Source organism: Belonocnema kinseyi, chromosome 6, assembly GCF_010883055.1.
Source record: "Belonocnema kinseyi isolate 2016_QV_RU_SX_M_011 chromosome 6, B_treatae_v1, whole genome shotgun sequence".
NCBI classification, from domain to species: domain Eukaryota; kingdom Metazoa; phylum Arthropoda; class Insecta; order Hymenoptera; family Cynipidae; genus Belonocnema; species Belonocnema kinseyi.
In genome coordinates, this window is record NC_046662.1 from 107,818,725 (window position 1) to 107,833,430 (window position 14,706).

The following is a 14,706-nucleotide window of genomic DNA, read 5'->3' on the forward strand; positions in this document are numbered from 1 at the left end:
GCAACTCAGTCATTTACAGCGTCTCCTACTATATTCACACGGACATAGCCCTGTCATAGTATTGGACCGCATCTCGTTTCAGATCTGGGATCACTGGTGACATTCAAATTACCCAGTGCACATGCTAATGGCTGCAGGGAATCCACGTGTTATATAACCTACAGATTGTAACATATTCATTTTTCAGTTTCAGTAATAACGAGTTTTTATAAACGTAAATTAAATGAAAAAATTCAGCTTTTGATGTGTGAAATATATAAATAAATTGTTAACATTCTAAAGTAGTGCGATACAAATATGTTTAAAAAAATGTTCAACAAAATAAAAAAAATACCTGGAAATAAATAGTCTGTAAATAAAAGAAGACCACATGTATGCCAGCATTTTTTTAAAAGTTGCCCCTTGAACTGTTTTTTAATAAATAATTAAAAATATTTGAATTAAATTTCTTTAATTTAAATTAATAATTTTCTATCGGAACTATCGTTGCTCTATTGGTTAATGCTGATTCATAATCGCCCCTGAATGGGTCCGAGAAAAAACTTACGTGACCGATTAAAAAAGTTGATTTCTCATTCAAAACTCATTCTAACCTATGGGCGGCTATCTGTAATTCCAGTGACATTTACGCAATTCAGAAAATCTCAAAACCTATTCAAATGCAATTGAATGGATTTTTGTTTCCTAGGTCATCAGTCATAAAAAAGAGGTGGTCGGGGATTGTTGCACCGCAGTGTATACACCAGTTTGTTTATTTCGAAACATTGCGATTATATTATTACCATAAATATGATAACGCGATCGAGTGATTTCTCTTAAGAAAATTTTTCAACATTTTTTGTTAAGAAACTACCAACAGTCCGTAACTCCCCCATTTTTGTTACCGACTATAACAAAACTATCTCTTTACGCGAGATTTTCATACAATTCAAATTTGAATATATTTTTTGTGACACACATGTACGATTTTAGACACGCGCTATGCGCTGGCTTACGACTTACACTGAAAACATCACTCGTCGGAAAAGCCTCTCTTCTCTCCCGTGGTGCATAATATAATATTCAATGATTATTCACATTAATAAATCGTTATTAGCGGTCTTTGTCGAAGGTGAGGAAAAAAGCGAACAACTACCAGACCATACAACAATTATTAATGGAGTGAATTGTTTTCTAGGAAAAGTTCAGCCTTTTATTTTTTTGCACTCCCCTACCGAAAAGAATCTTCGAGTATATACTAAAAATTCTTTAGGTCAAAGAATCTCTGAGAAATTCTCCGCAGGAACTCAGGTAGATATTTTTAAAGGTCCAGGAAGCTCGTTTAAATGGTCTGAAGGCTTAAAAATATCCTTTCCGAAATTGAAACAAGAATAAGATCATAAATAACAAGCAGAGAGGCTATCTCAATAGAGTAGCCGACACTCAAGGGTCCTTTGTTAAGCTTTCGGATTAAAATTTAGAAGTAGATTTCTTTTAATTTCATAGTTAACAGCCTAAAACATAATAATTCGGAATCTGCGGGTTTCTATGACTTCAGATATCTAACTTTTTTTCTAATGCTTAAAATTGGAATTAATAGAACGTTTCTCGTAAATGGAATGAGATACGCCAAAAAAGACAACATTTTTGAATTCAACTAGAAAATTGTATATCAGTATATAAGTTATAATTATAAATAAGTATAATGAGAAAATTCATCAATTAAAAAAATTGTTAATAATTTAAAGAGAAATTTAAAAAGGAAGAGCGGATTAGCCACGACCAACTACTGTTAATAACTCTGCCCGCCCGGTACGTGACGAATACAAATGGAACATTATATTACGGTCGCACCACTCTTAAAAGAACCACTAAAAGGATCTTGAAAAGGACCCAAATCTCTCAAACTATCTCCGAAACTATTTTGTTTCAAATCGACTTTGTTTATAGACTCAAATGGGCCAAGCTATTTCGCTAAAGAAAACTCAGAGATTTCTTTCGGTAGGGTCATTATTATTTCAGCGGGAACTTTGTCCAATTCAGATTCTTACATATCACTGAAGCATGTTTATTTGTCATGATTTGTAAGATTTACGATGTTTTACACCTTACAAAAAATAGGATTACGGTTTCAAAATCGTATTTGTGATTTGAAAACATTAAAATTAAGAAAACTAAAAAGTGGATGTTTTCAAAGGGTACGAAAATCCTCGACGTACGAGTTATTGGCGAAATTAAAGAATGAAAAATATCTATTTTTTTCATGTTTTTCAGGAGTCTTACGTATATTTTATTTTATCTCTGCATTGTTAACATCAAGATATGCCTTAACATATAATCTGTGTATAATTTGTGACATTACAGCGTGCTATTACCGAAAAATATCCAGATGCCCCCTAAGAAAAATTCCAAATGGAGATTGGAGAAGGTGAGGGAAAATCTTTCGTTCCAAAAAGCGTTCACCAAAAAAACTAAAAAAACGAAAAACCTATAAATTCAACCCTTTTTAATTTGGAGTATTTATACAGTTAAATAGAACCATTATAACAATTATAATTAAGTACTTTATAGGTTAGCTTAGCAGAAAACTGTACTTTTTGTTAAATTCTATGAGGTTGCGGACATAGAACGGTAGAGAATCACTTACACAACACCGATTCTAAGTTAATCATATTTATTTAATTGTAATAAAGAATAAGAAATATACAAGGTTAATATAATTAATGTCGATTAATGAGTTTCAAATACTCTTGCGACCTACTTGTGCTACAGACAGGCAACGACTGCTCGATCCTAATATTTGTACATGACTCAACACGCCTCCTTAAATTCATACTATTCTTTAAATCAGTTTCAATGCACTTCTAAATTTTTCAAATTTAATTCTACCAAGATTTCGTAAATATATCTGCTAAGTTATTTTCTGAATCTACTTTTATTACAGTGATTATCCTTTTCTCTACATTTACATGCACAAAATGATAGTGAACCTCGATATATTTTGACTTTTTAGTAAAATTTCCATACTTGGCAATCGCAACAGCGCCTAAGTTGTCCTCATATGTCTTTATAGGTTTACTCATCTCTAATTTAAAATCCTTCAAAAAATTAATCAATACTTTCAATTCACTCACTGACTCTGAAAGAGCGACATACTCAGCTGCTGTTGACGACTTAGTTACGCTGCACTGTTTCCTCGATTTCCAATAAACAGTGTTTCCCAACAGTCTAATAACATATCCTGTAGTGGACTTTCTATCGGTTTGATCACCAGCCCAATCCGCATGAACATAACAATCAATTTCATCAATATTTTCATTTCTTTTATACGTTAACTTGAAATTTCTAGTCAAATACAAATATTTTAAAACTCGCAATGCGTAGTTAAAGTGTGTCTCATCGTAACTATTCTCAAATCGACTTAAGTAGTTTACACTGTAGCATGCATCTAATCTAGTCGCTGTGCTTATATATAGTAAAGCTCCAATCAAGTTTCGATATTTGATACTGTTTTGTACAGACTGTGTTTTTTCTAATTTTAGATTTTGCTCCATTGGAGTCAAATATAGTTTTGCATTTTCAATATTATATCTATAAGCTAATGACTCTATGTAATATTTTAAATCTAAAGTCATCACATGGTTTTTGTAATCATATTGAACATTTATACTCAAGAATATATAAGCAATCATCATTTTTACTTATCTTAATGTTTAACTGTACCAAAAAATCCCTAGGGTTTTCCTTATTTTCTGCATCTATGGGGAAACTGAGACGTATAAGATCAATTCTGAAGCCATATTCGGATTTAGCGGCTCAAAATCCATAAGGGTAGCCTACTCACTTGTCTCTTGCAGATAACTTTTTTGTATGGCCTGCGTGACCAGAAATCCATAAACTTTTCCCTACTTTTTGCATCTAGGGGAAAACTGATACGTGTAGGAGAAATTGTGAGGCCAGATTTTGATTCAGCGGCTCGAAATTCATAAGCGTAGCCTAGCCACTTGTCTCGTGCAGACAAATTTTTTTTATTGCCTGTGTAACGAGAAAATCCCTAGGCTTTTCCCTACTTTTTGCATTAGGGGAAAACTGGGACGTGTATGACAAATTCTGAGGCCATATTCGGATTCAGCGGCTCAAAAATCTATAAAAGTAGCCTCGTTACTTGTATCGTGAAGACAACTTTTTTTTTCTTTGTGGGCCTGTGTAGTCTGACATCTGAAGCAATATTTTCTAATTACAAAGAAATTTTATTTAAGAAATATAATCATTTTTATTATCCATAAAAGAATTCAACCAAACTCATTATAACTGTCTTTTACGACTTTAATACTGCAAAAATTTTTCTTTGTGGGCCTGTGTAATTTAACATCTGAAGCAATATTTTCTAATGACAAAGAAATTTTATTTAAGAAATATAATCATTTTTATTATCCATAAAAGAATTCAACCAAACTCATTATAACTGTCTTTTACGACTTAAATACTGCAAAAAATATTAATCTCAGGATATATGTGTTTTATGCATAAAATAAGATAATCCTAATAGCGCAGTGTTGAAAATGGAAGTTTTTTACTCTTGAAAATTAAAAAGAACAAATTTATTTTTAAACATTATTTTTCGTAAATTGCTGAATAAAGAGGTTTTGTGAAAAAATGTCATTTGATATTATGTGACATTTGAAGTAATTGGAACGATCTTTCTACTGAAAATGGTTTAAATTCCCGACTACCTTGTTAACTATATCTAAAATCAACAAAAAAGACTCGGCCAATAAGTAACTCAGTAATTTCAAAAATAATACGTCTTTTTTATTTTTACAGGTGAAGTCATTACAGCAACAAATCGCTGTTTTTAAGGAAGAACCATCAATGTGTAAAGTCAGTTTACCGTGTCAGTCTCAGAGTTCTGGTGCAAGCGAAACTTCTTTATGACCGAGTGACTGAATATCACCAGTTGTTGCTGCTTCGCGTGGAAGGTATTTCGACAGTCTGCCCTATAACTGCAACATATTTTCAGGGAAGATCAAACCTATGTATTTTTATACACAGAAGCACACCAGCTTCAGCTTCCGCTTTTTAATTATTTCGATGATTAGAGTGGTTCGTTCGTTGTCCAGTTAAATACGCATTATGTATGTGAAAAAAACATTTTTCTAAGCTTGTTAGGAATCTTTCTATATTGTCTACGTAAAGATACGAAACATTAATAGTGAATTACGTCAAGAAAATAAACATAGACAATGATATTTACTTGTAAATATGTATATTTTAAGCACAAACGAAGTCATATAAGTAGACTATAAAACGGATATGATGCTTATGAATTCGAACGTCTTGCTACTAAATCAGCATCGTTGTTGCTTGCTGTCTTTAGGTCTAAGTAAACAGTTTTTGACATAAATGCATTTTTCATGTTACGCATTTATATTTGCAACAAACATAGATGAAATTTTTAATAACTGAGACCGCAGAAATTTGTTATTCAGTGTCATAAATGTACAGACTGGAAGGTCGAATTTAATAATTAATACTAAATGTGTTGCTTCAAAATTTCGACTAATTAAACGATTTTTTCTAACGTTATTGAAATATAAGACTCATGGTCCCTGAATAATTAAAGTTAAACAACTTATAAAACCTATATTGGCCGCTCTTCTTGCAACCTCATCTCCATCGCCATAGCCTCTGTTGCACTTTGTCCAGGTACGGATGGTTCCTGAGTACTTGGAGGTACGCCGCTCATGTCAGACTTTTCACCCTTTAAAATCTCCTCTTCTAAGTGAACGCAGGCCTGTTCAATTTCATAATTTTTCGATACCAAACCTACCCACTGTGCCTCAAGCACTCTGAGTTTTTCCCCTCCCTGCGTTTGCATAGACTTCCTCTGCCAATTTATTTCCTGTATTTCTTTTTTTAAAGCTTGAACTTGTTTCTGTGCTTCATTTAACAACTGAACAAGAACTTCTAAATATGACTTCCATGCTTCGCATCCATAGTCCATCATTTGTTCCAAATTGCAGATTCTAAGAGGTAAGAAATACAAGATTTAGAAGAATGGTACTGATGTCAATACGGATAAATGTGATAACAGGAAATTTGGAATGAAAAGCAAATGAATTCTTATACTTTTTTGGTACGACAAGAAGATTATACCTCCAACTAAATGTCGAAAAAAACCACCGCCAAAAGTCATAATTTTAGTTAATTGTTTTACAAGATATTGAGATGTTTTTATAAAACTAAATTTCGTAATTATTGTGGCATCGGGCCTTTATAAAGTTAGAGAGGTTAGTGATTCCTATTGCTGCAATGAAAATGTACGTTAATAATACTTATTAAATAACATTTTTATAAATACAGTCACACACACCAATAATTTTTAATTAAATCGCTTCCGCATCAACCACAGGAGCTCAAAAATAACATTTGTTTGAATTTCCGCCTTTATGTGAATGTGTCAGTGTAACTTTTTTCTGTTCAAAATACCTCGAGAAGTAAATTAGCCATGAACATGAAGTTTCGAAGAATTGAAGTTCCAATTCATATCCAGGCCTGATAAGATTTTGAGCTGGATCGGCCAATTAAATGTGCGTTTTCTGACGTTTAGAGATTTAAAAACAAAAGTCTACCACGTTTATACGATAAAAGCATTGTTAATATTAGAAATACAATACTATAACTGTGATTTAATCAAAAATTGATCTTTACATCGTCGCCGATGTAGTATCGTGCATATATATGCATATATGCCTGGTATCGTCCGTTATAAAAAAGTAGGAACAACTATAATTAGTATTTTTTGAATTAAAATATAATTTTATATACAAAGTTCGACCCTCTTTATTTTTTTTGTCGAGCTTTTAATTTTAAAAACAACTTAGAATCTATACAATGGATATCTTGTTTAATGTTCAATGTTCGACATTGTTGGCATTTTTTGCTTCCTCACAGAGGATCCCTTGAAGAGGAAGAAAGACAGCCAAGAGGGTCCAGAGAAAAGCGCGGTAGAGAGTCCTTTCAGAAAAAGCATAAGGGCACATAGATCACCATCACCCTCCTAAAAAATGGATGGCAGTCGGAAAAGGAGGCTCTCTGGATGTTAATAAGTGAAATCGTAGGTTGAGGGAAGACCTAATGAGTGCTATAGAGCAGATAAAAAATATGAAGGAAAAGGCGGAAAAAAGGCTTGAGAAGGTGGAGGGAAGGTATTAAATAGAAGCAGGTGATGGGGGGGGGGGCGAGAAGAAAGGTATTTGGGAGAGGGTAGAAAATATGGTATAAGAGAAAGTGGGAGAGTGTAGGAATGAAAAGTAGGAGAGAGCGGACAGGGAAAGGACAAGTGCAATGAAGTTGTGAATGGAGAGAAAATAGAAGGCAGTTAGGAGCGATAATATTATGATAAGAGGATTGAAGCTAAAGAGCTGCGAAGAAAGGGAGGGGGTTGAAGCGCTGCTACAAAGTATAGGATGGGTTAAAGGTAATGTAGGGAAATTTAGACAGGATGGGAGAAAGAAGACTGAAGTGGCGGTTGTAAAATTGCTTGGAGAGCTATAAAGAAAAGTTAGGGGTCATGAGAAAAAAATAGGATAAAGGATAAGAAGGTTTTCACCGATCAAGATTTTACGAGGAAGAAAAGGGATGTGCAGGGCTAGACTGCAGGAGTGACAGAGCTAGGAGGGGAAGGAGCGAATGGAGGTTGGCAAAGGTAGAGTATTGGAAAAAAATAGAGAAAATGCGGGTATGGAACGAGAAGAAAGAGGTATTGAAGGAAGTGTAGGGGAATTTATTTCGTGGAAGTAGAGGGCGGGGGTAAAGAAGGGTAGAGAAGTGGTGAAGATGCTGTACAGGAACGCAGCAGGGGTAAAAAAAGATGAGGATTTCTAGAGGTATATTCAGGAATTTTTCAGAGTTGCCAAGGGGGTATAGGTGGTGGCTCCAGGATGCAGTCAGAGTAAAGAGGAAATGAAGGTCTAGTGGGTGAATACTAACAGGGGTCAGGGATGGATCAAAGAAAGAAGTTCATGGAGAGTGAGAGGGGAAGGGCAGTAAAGATAGAAAGGGTAACGTGTAAGTTTTTCACTCTGTGCAATAAGGATGAGTTGGAAAGGAATGAAGAAAGAGTAGAAGACTCACTAGGAGATAAAGAGGAGGGCATGGTAGTACTCGAGGGGGGGGGGGGGCGCCATTGCGATAATGGGGAGGAAAGGGGCCTTTACAGGAAAGGGAAGAGCTTCAAAAGAAAATCGAAGGGTAAGATAATAAATAATGAGGGGGAGATTCTAAAAGACTGGATGGAGAATAGAGGCTAGACGGTGGCGATTGGTGTCGTAAGCGTGGAAGAGAAGGATGAATACATTTATGTGAGTAAGATGGGGGTATCGGTGATAGACTATGTGGTCATGAATATGCAAGGGTGGGGAGAGGCAGAGAAATTTTCAGTGTAAGGAAGGGTGGAATTAAACCATCAGCCATTAATTATGTGGACAAAAGAAGAGAGTGGCGGAAGGTATGGAGGGGGAGAAAGTTCGTAAGCGAAGACGGTGACATGGACGAGGGAGACGATAGAGAAGTACCAGGAGCAGTTGAGAAAGGTAAGGTTCGATGGGGAGTCGGTGCAAGAACTATAAGAGGATCTGAAAGAGAAAGTGAAAGGGTGTGTGCAAAAGAAGGTATTTAGAAGGATGAAAGGAATGGTGAGGTCGTGGTGGGATAGGAAATGTAAAAAGATAAAAAAAGGTGAAATGGAAGTACAGGATGTGAAAAGAAGGAACTGCGGAAAGGGAGGAGTGCGTAGAAATGAGGATGGAGTTTAAGTTAATGTGTAAGACGAAAGAGCAGGAAAAGGATAAAGATCCAGGCGTGTAGAAGATAATAGGTTTAGGAAACGTAGGGTGGGGATAAGTGAGAAGATATGGAGTGAGGACGAGAGGAATTTTTTAAAAGTTTAATTTCAGGGCTCAGATACAGGGAAAAGAGATGAGGAGATTAGAAGAACGAGGAAGGTAGATAAAAGAGAGTTAGAGAAGAAAATAAGGAAGTTGAAAAGGTCTAACGCAGTAGGGTTGGACGGGGTAAAGAACGAAGCGTGGCTGTTCGGCACACAAAAGGTAAGGGATAGGCTGAACAAGGTAGTGAAAAGATTATAAATATAGCGTACAAAGTATACGCGATGGTGTTGGCGGATAGGCTGCAGAAGGATGTCGACGGGAATGGAAAATTGCCGGAGACGCAGGCGGGATTTAGAGAGGGAATGAATGCTATCGACAATATTTACGCCTTGCAGCATGTGGTGGATGCAAAATTAGCTAAGATGGGTACGAAAGTGTACGCGTGTTTTTGTACATCTGAAAGGCGCGTTCCCTTCGGTGGATAGGGCGAGGTTGTGGGAGGCGATGAAACAGAGGGGAGTCGAGAGGGTCCTGATTAAAAGGGTAAATAAGGTATGTGAAGAGACGAAACATACCGATGTGATTCTGATAGAATCATGCCCCCAATCTTAGCCCAAGTTGGAATATATTGGACAAAGTTTTTGGGCAGATACTTCAAAGCCCTGTCGCTGAGATACTATATTCGCCACAAAAAACAAACTTTGTATCACCCATGACCCCAGCTAGGCCGCACACAACCTCAATACTTTTTAAAACTGTACCAAATGGAAACCACTGTATCAATTCTGTTAAATATATTTTTGAATAAAAAAAAAAATTGTGGTAAAATAGAGAAAAAAAACTATCGCAAATAGTGCTGATGTTACGGTAAACCTACACCTCTCACAAATTCTAAAAAAAGGCTGACGATTTCTTCAGTAAATTCATTAATGTTATTTCTTCACTATCAATAAAAGAACATTATTTAATAGTTGTTATAATAGCCATAAAATTTCGTTAAGTTATAGCATTAAGTTTTTAAAGAATTAATATTGTGAATTTTCTAAACTGCACATCTTTATCTCTACGCCGTCAAAAAATATATTGATTTAATATTCTTATTGACTCTTTTGCTCATAATCGTGATGAAATTAAAATTCATTAATTTACTGGCGAAATCGAAAGCCCCTTTTTTAACATTGCCCCTTTAATTACTACTATTGGGTAGCCGAGACCCGAGCAAAATTTTTAGTTTCAATTTCGATAGGAAGTCATGGGTTTCTGGGACCGAAGGGTGTGGTGAAATAAAGTTCAGGACGGGGGATGTCAGCACACCAAAGAAAGATTTTAGTGCCTCATTAGTTGATATTTTTCTATCGTAAACGAATGTTTTAAAATTCTTGATGACTCGCGCCGGATGTACAGTACACGATAGTATACGATTGGCGAAGGGCAGGAGCCTCAAGCTAGGGGCCTGTCTATTTTCCCAAGTATGCCTCAAACGGTTATCAATTTCGCTACATCTAAACTACGTCTAAACTGGAGAATTGTTGAACGCAATATTTTAACCACAGAATCTAAAATCATCCTGGTCCTTTCAGCTCGTTTCTCCCAAAAATGTTTTTGTTTTTTGTAATTGAAAATGGAGTGTATAGTCTCGCTTGAAAATGCCCCGTGTTCTTTTAAACAAATTTAAATTGTTAAAATAAATATAGCTTATTTAAACAATTATTTATTCCGAACAAATTTTTTTAAATAATCTTAGTCTTTAAATGAAATGCAATAGTTGGTCATTTTCTGGAGTAGTGAATTAAAAAAATGTGATTATTTAAACAATTAATTACTGTTTATTTCCAGAACTTCTAAACATGGCACCAGATATGTCCACTTTTTTCAAATTGCTATCTTGTGCTACATTTTGTTAAATAATTACATGATGTTGAGAGATTTCTTCTAATGTATAAGAAATTTGATTAAGTAATTTTTATTTGCTAAAGTCGTTTTTTTCGTTGAATTACAAAAAAAAAACTATAATATGAAATCGTAAATATGAATCGTTTTTAATTGTTTAAATAATGCAATTAGTTGAAATAATTATTTTTCCAACAATATTTTTAAAATCGTATTTTTTCATGAAACATAATATTGAATGATTTCCAGTAGTAAATTATATTAAAAACGTAATGTCATTGTTCAAAGAATTTGTATTCGTAAACCATCCATACTCAATTTTGAAGGAAATTTTATTTGAAAAAACAATCATTAATTGTTTAAAAAATTACATGATGTTCTTAACATAATTTACTACTCGAAATTATTCAATATCAGGTTTTAGTAAAAAGTTAAGTTTATTCAATATATAAAAAAATTATTAAAACAATTAAAAAAGTGTTAATTTATTTTTTCTATATAATATACATTTAGCAAAATAATTTGATGTATTCTGTTTTATATATACATTTTTTGAAGTTATCGAAAAAAACGGCTTCAGCAAATAAAAATGAATTAAATACAAATTTGTTAAAAACTAGAAGACATATCTCAACATTACATAATTATTCAACATAATGTATTAGAGGATAGCAATTTGAGAAAAAAGTAGAAAATTCTGGCTCAATTTTTAGAAATTTTGAAAATTAACAAGAAGTAATAGTTAAAATAAATCAAATGTTTAAAAAAAATTTACCACTCAAAAAAAAAATATTGCGTTGAAAAATTCACCCGTTTAGACATAGTTTGGATGTGGCGGAATTAAAAGCCATTTGAGGCACACTTGGGAAGAGGCGAGCCTCCCCGTATAAATGCATCATGGAGAAAGTATCAGATTCTCTTTATAAAACACATTTATTCAAAATATCCTAAGCTATCCTATAATTTACAGAAGATTTCTAGTCCCTACTCTAGATAAAGGGTAAAGAGAAGTTAAATCGATTAATCATAGAAGAAGTAGAGTATTTCGCCTTATTGCATTTTCACATAAAATAAATCTGATCTCTCAAACTTGTGAACCTCTAAAATACTACGTGACAAATTCAATGGCTCTTGGCCTCTCAAGGTCTATTCCCTTTTTATGTGCAATAGCTTTCGGTATTTCACAAGTGGGTAAGTACACCAAAATCATAAATTTCTTTATTATTAAAATACAATTCCGCATTACGGTTAACTAGAGGACATTCCCTTAAACGATTATACTTTCTTTATTTGAATCCTAATTTTAAAATAACCTGTCACTCAGGTGCTAATCTCTAGGTGCTACAACTGCTACCTAGCCCGTTCGCTTACACAAGAAGGGTTGAGGGCCACTCGGCAGAACGGTCGGACACCTTTGTTCGCTTTGCCTCAACTCGAGGACGGAAGTGAAGGGCGAGTGTGAACGAGCCGTTCGAAACAAATAAGACGCTAGAAGACGCTCCTGTCTTATTTAACTGCAGATAATTTGTCTCTATTTCCAGTTTTCACTGGACAGATGTGTTCTCAACCGAGTATAGAGGTTTTGAGACTAAGCCGCTTGTACACGATTAGTCGAGTGATAAGAGGATAGTAAAATTCTAGCCTCTGATTCTGTTGACCAAGTTACAGGGTTTTATGCCTGTAGTTGCTCGTGAAAGCACAGGTAAGACCTGAATTGCACAGGATCGCTTTATGCTTTTAGCTTTTTTTGTCGACAACGTCAGAGGATAAAATCCCACTGGGCTCTCTTAGGAGAAAACTTAACAGAGAAAGATTCGAAATGCTTGGTTATTCACCAAAAGTTTGGAATTGTACTCTTTTTAAGCAGAATCTTCAGACAAGTGTAAGAGGGTTTTAGCCTCTAGCCTTCTCCTACCTATTCTACTCTGCGATCTGCCCCTTTCAGCTACAAGATCTAGACTTCCGTTTTTCAGCTGTGTTGCGCTTTTTATATTTTTGCTCCAGTTCTCCATTTTCGATCTTACGTAACGTCGCTGAGGAGGGAATTACTGAAGTTTGCGCTTTAGAGTTTCTTCTGTGGGATGCTGCTTTTCAGAAGGAGCACACAGGAGATACTACTGTTGCCTATTTTTAGGCACCCCTTGTAACTCGAGGGTTACAATATATACAATGCACTGGTTGCTTAAATAGTAGACAATTATATGAGATAATGCGGGAGCAAAAACAAAAATTTTAATGAATTTTTTTAGTTTTTTTCGTGCATTATAGGTCTATGTGTATTCTGAAGCAATGTCGAGAAACTAATAAAAAATAAATAAGTTTGAGAAAGAATTACAATATTGGACAAAAAAGAAATTTATTTCAAAATATAACAAAAAATGTCATACACATAATTTGGTTTAGGAATCAAAGCTGAAACGTAATTGTAGAAAATAATTATATTGTCTTGGCAGTGTAAATAGGAAATTTCGTTTTCATGGAAATGTTGGCAACCATGTATGTGTAGATGGTGTGCCATCTGTGCCGAGCCCATATGGAATTTAGAGGTTATGTTCACGATGTGTTGCAAAGTCGGTCAAACCAGTTCCGTGGTACTCTGAAATGAAAGTGTACCATGTGTTAAAAGTCGCCTATTGGCGGCGCCACCCATGCTTTTGGGCTAATGAACCTTTATAATACATGGCAAATATATAAAAAATGCTCAATTTGGATTAATTAGTCGGTATTAAACAATTGAAGGGCCACGCGTGAGTTCCAACATTTCAAACCTCGGTTTATTGGCATAAACTACTTGTTTTCCCCTAACTCTTGTCCCTGTAGAAAATTTTAGTCCAGTTCGACCCAAAAGTAGGTCTAGGAAAATAGTAAACTCGGACCTTTTAACTCCGGTCTTCGTTACTACGGTCCTCGTTACTACGGTCTCGGCGTGCACACAGTCACACATGGAATATCGGCGCCTCCGTCGGTCGATGCCTTTTCAGTGCCGTAAAGCTTTTCGGTACTGCATAAAATCGTCTTTTCATTCGGTGCAGGCGCCCGCAATATGTACATACGGCGCGGCCTCGTATACCTGCTTTATACCTGCGTCGAACTTTCGTAAATCCGTGCAGAGCCTTGAGCTGTACGGAGTCAAGAGTTCCTTATGTAATTTAGTTTAACAAGAATAGAATAAGTGAAGCGTACTCTACAGCAGTGCATTATGCACTACTTGCCATAAGAGTCATACAATATGTGAATATAGGTAGAACATGTTTCTTCTACTATGCCATATAATGAACTGCTGTATGAGCATGTTTCAATTATAAATTGCACCTAATAAATCAGTTATTGGCATAAAATCTTTGTAATTTTGATATTACATTTTTTCTTTGGTTATTATAAAAATGATTAATATGATGAAAAATAAGTCACTGCTTATGATTAGGGGTTTATTATTCTCTAACCTACTGATTTGTTACCCAAAAAAATAAGGAATCGTCATGAACAAAAATCAGGACTTCTGACCATTTTTTACCACTTTTGTTACGTGTCTCGACAGAAATCGTCAGATCTTGGGTTCGAATGATAATCCTTTTATCAGGGGTCCAAGAATAGAAGGCCATAAAACCCAATCCCTGGGAAAACCGTGCCCCGAAAGCTGAGTGGCAACTGGGTGAGGTGTCTATAACGGTGACTGGGATACCAAGCGAATTCTCAGAGTAAGTAGCCTTATCCTTGCATGCAGGGCTCTACGGGGATGGGCGAACCCCTTTTTGTTTTGAAATAAATACGCTGTAGTGTATTTGATAAAAATACAACTTTTTTGTATACAAATTCTTTTGGTGAAATAATTATTTTTCGAAAAAATCTACCAAAAATGAAAATCACGCTAATTTTGGTCAAAAAACGATTTCAAAGAAAAATTTATGAAGAAAGATGATTTTTCACAATGTTCTTTTATATTAGG

At 34.9% G+C, this 14,706-nt stretch overlaps 2 protein-coding genes across 6 annotated transcripts in view; one reads left to right on the forward strand and one right to left on the reverse strand.

The window, feature by feature from the left end:
- LOC117174633 (colorectal mutant cancer protein) overlaps nt 1-5,037 on the forward strand; it is a 323,721-nt gene extending 318,684 nt beyond the window's left edge. For 2 of the 5 annotated variants that reach the window (XM_033363896.1, XM_033363905.1), the window contains one exon: nt 4,804-5,037. In XM_033363896.1, the coding sequence (XP_033219787.1) occupies nt 4,804-4,914 (111 nt within the window). In that variant the 3' untranslated portion in view covers nt 4,915-5,037. Of the gene's footprint in view, nt 1-2,343; nt 2,412-4,803 lie in introns of those variants that run through there. The other 3 variants (XM_033363907.1, XM_033363897.1, XM_033363898.1) reach the window with 3 other exon arrangements.
- Nucleotides 5,038-5,233: 196 nt separating this feature from the next.
- Nucleotides 5,234-14,706, reverse strand: part of LOC117174635 (pre-mRNA-splicing factor SPF27) — a 34,563-nt gene continuing 25,090 nt past the window's right edge. Inside the window, exon 3 of the mRNA XM_033363911.1 lies at nt 5,234-6,005. Coding sequence (XP_033219802.1) covers nt 5,621-6,005 — 385 coding nt within the window. The 3' untranslated portion in view covers nt 5,234-5,620. The remainder of the gene's footprint in view (nt 6,006-14,706) is intronic.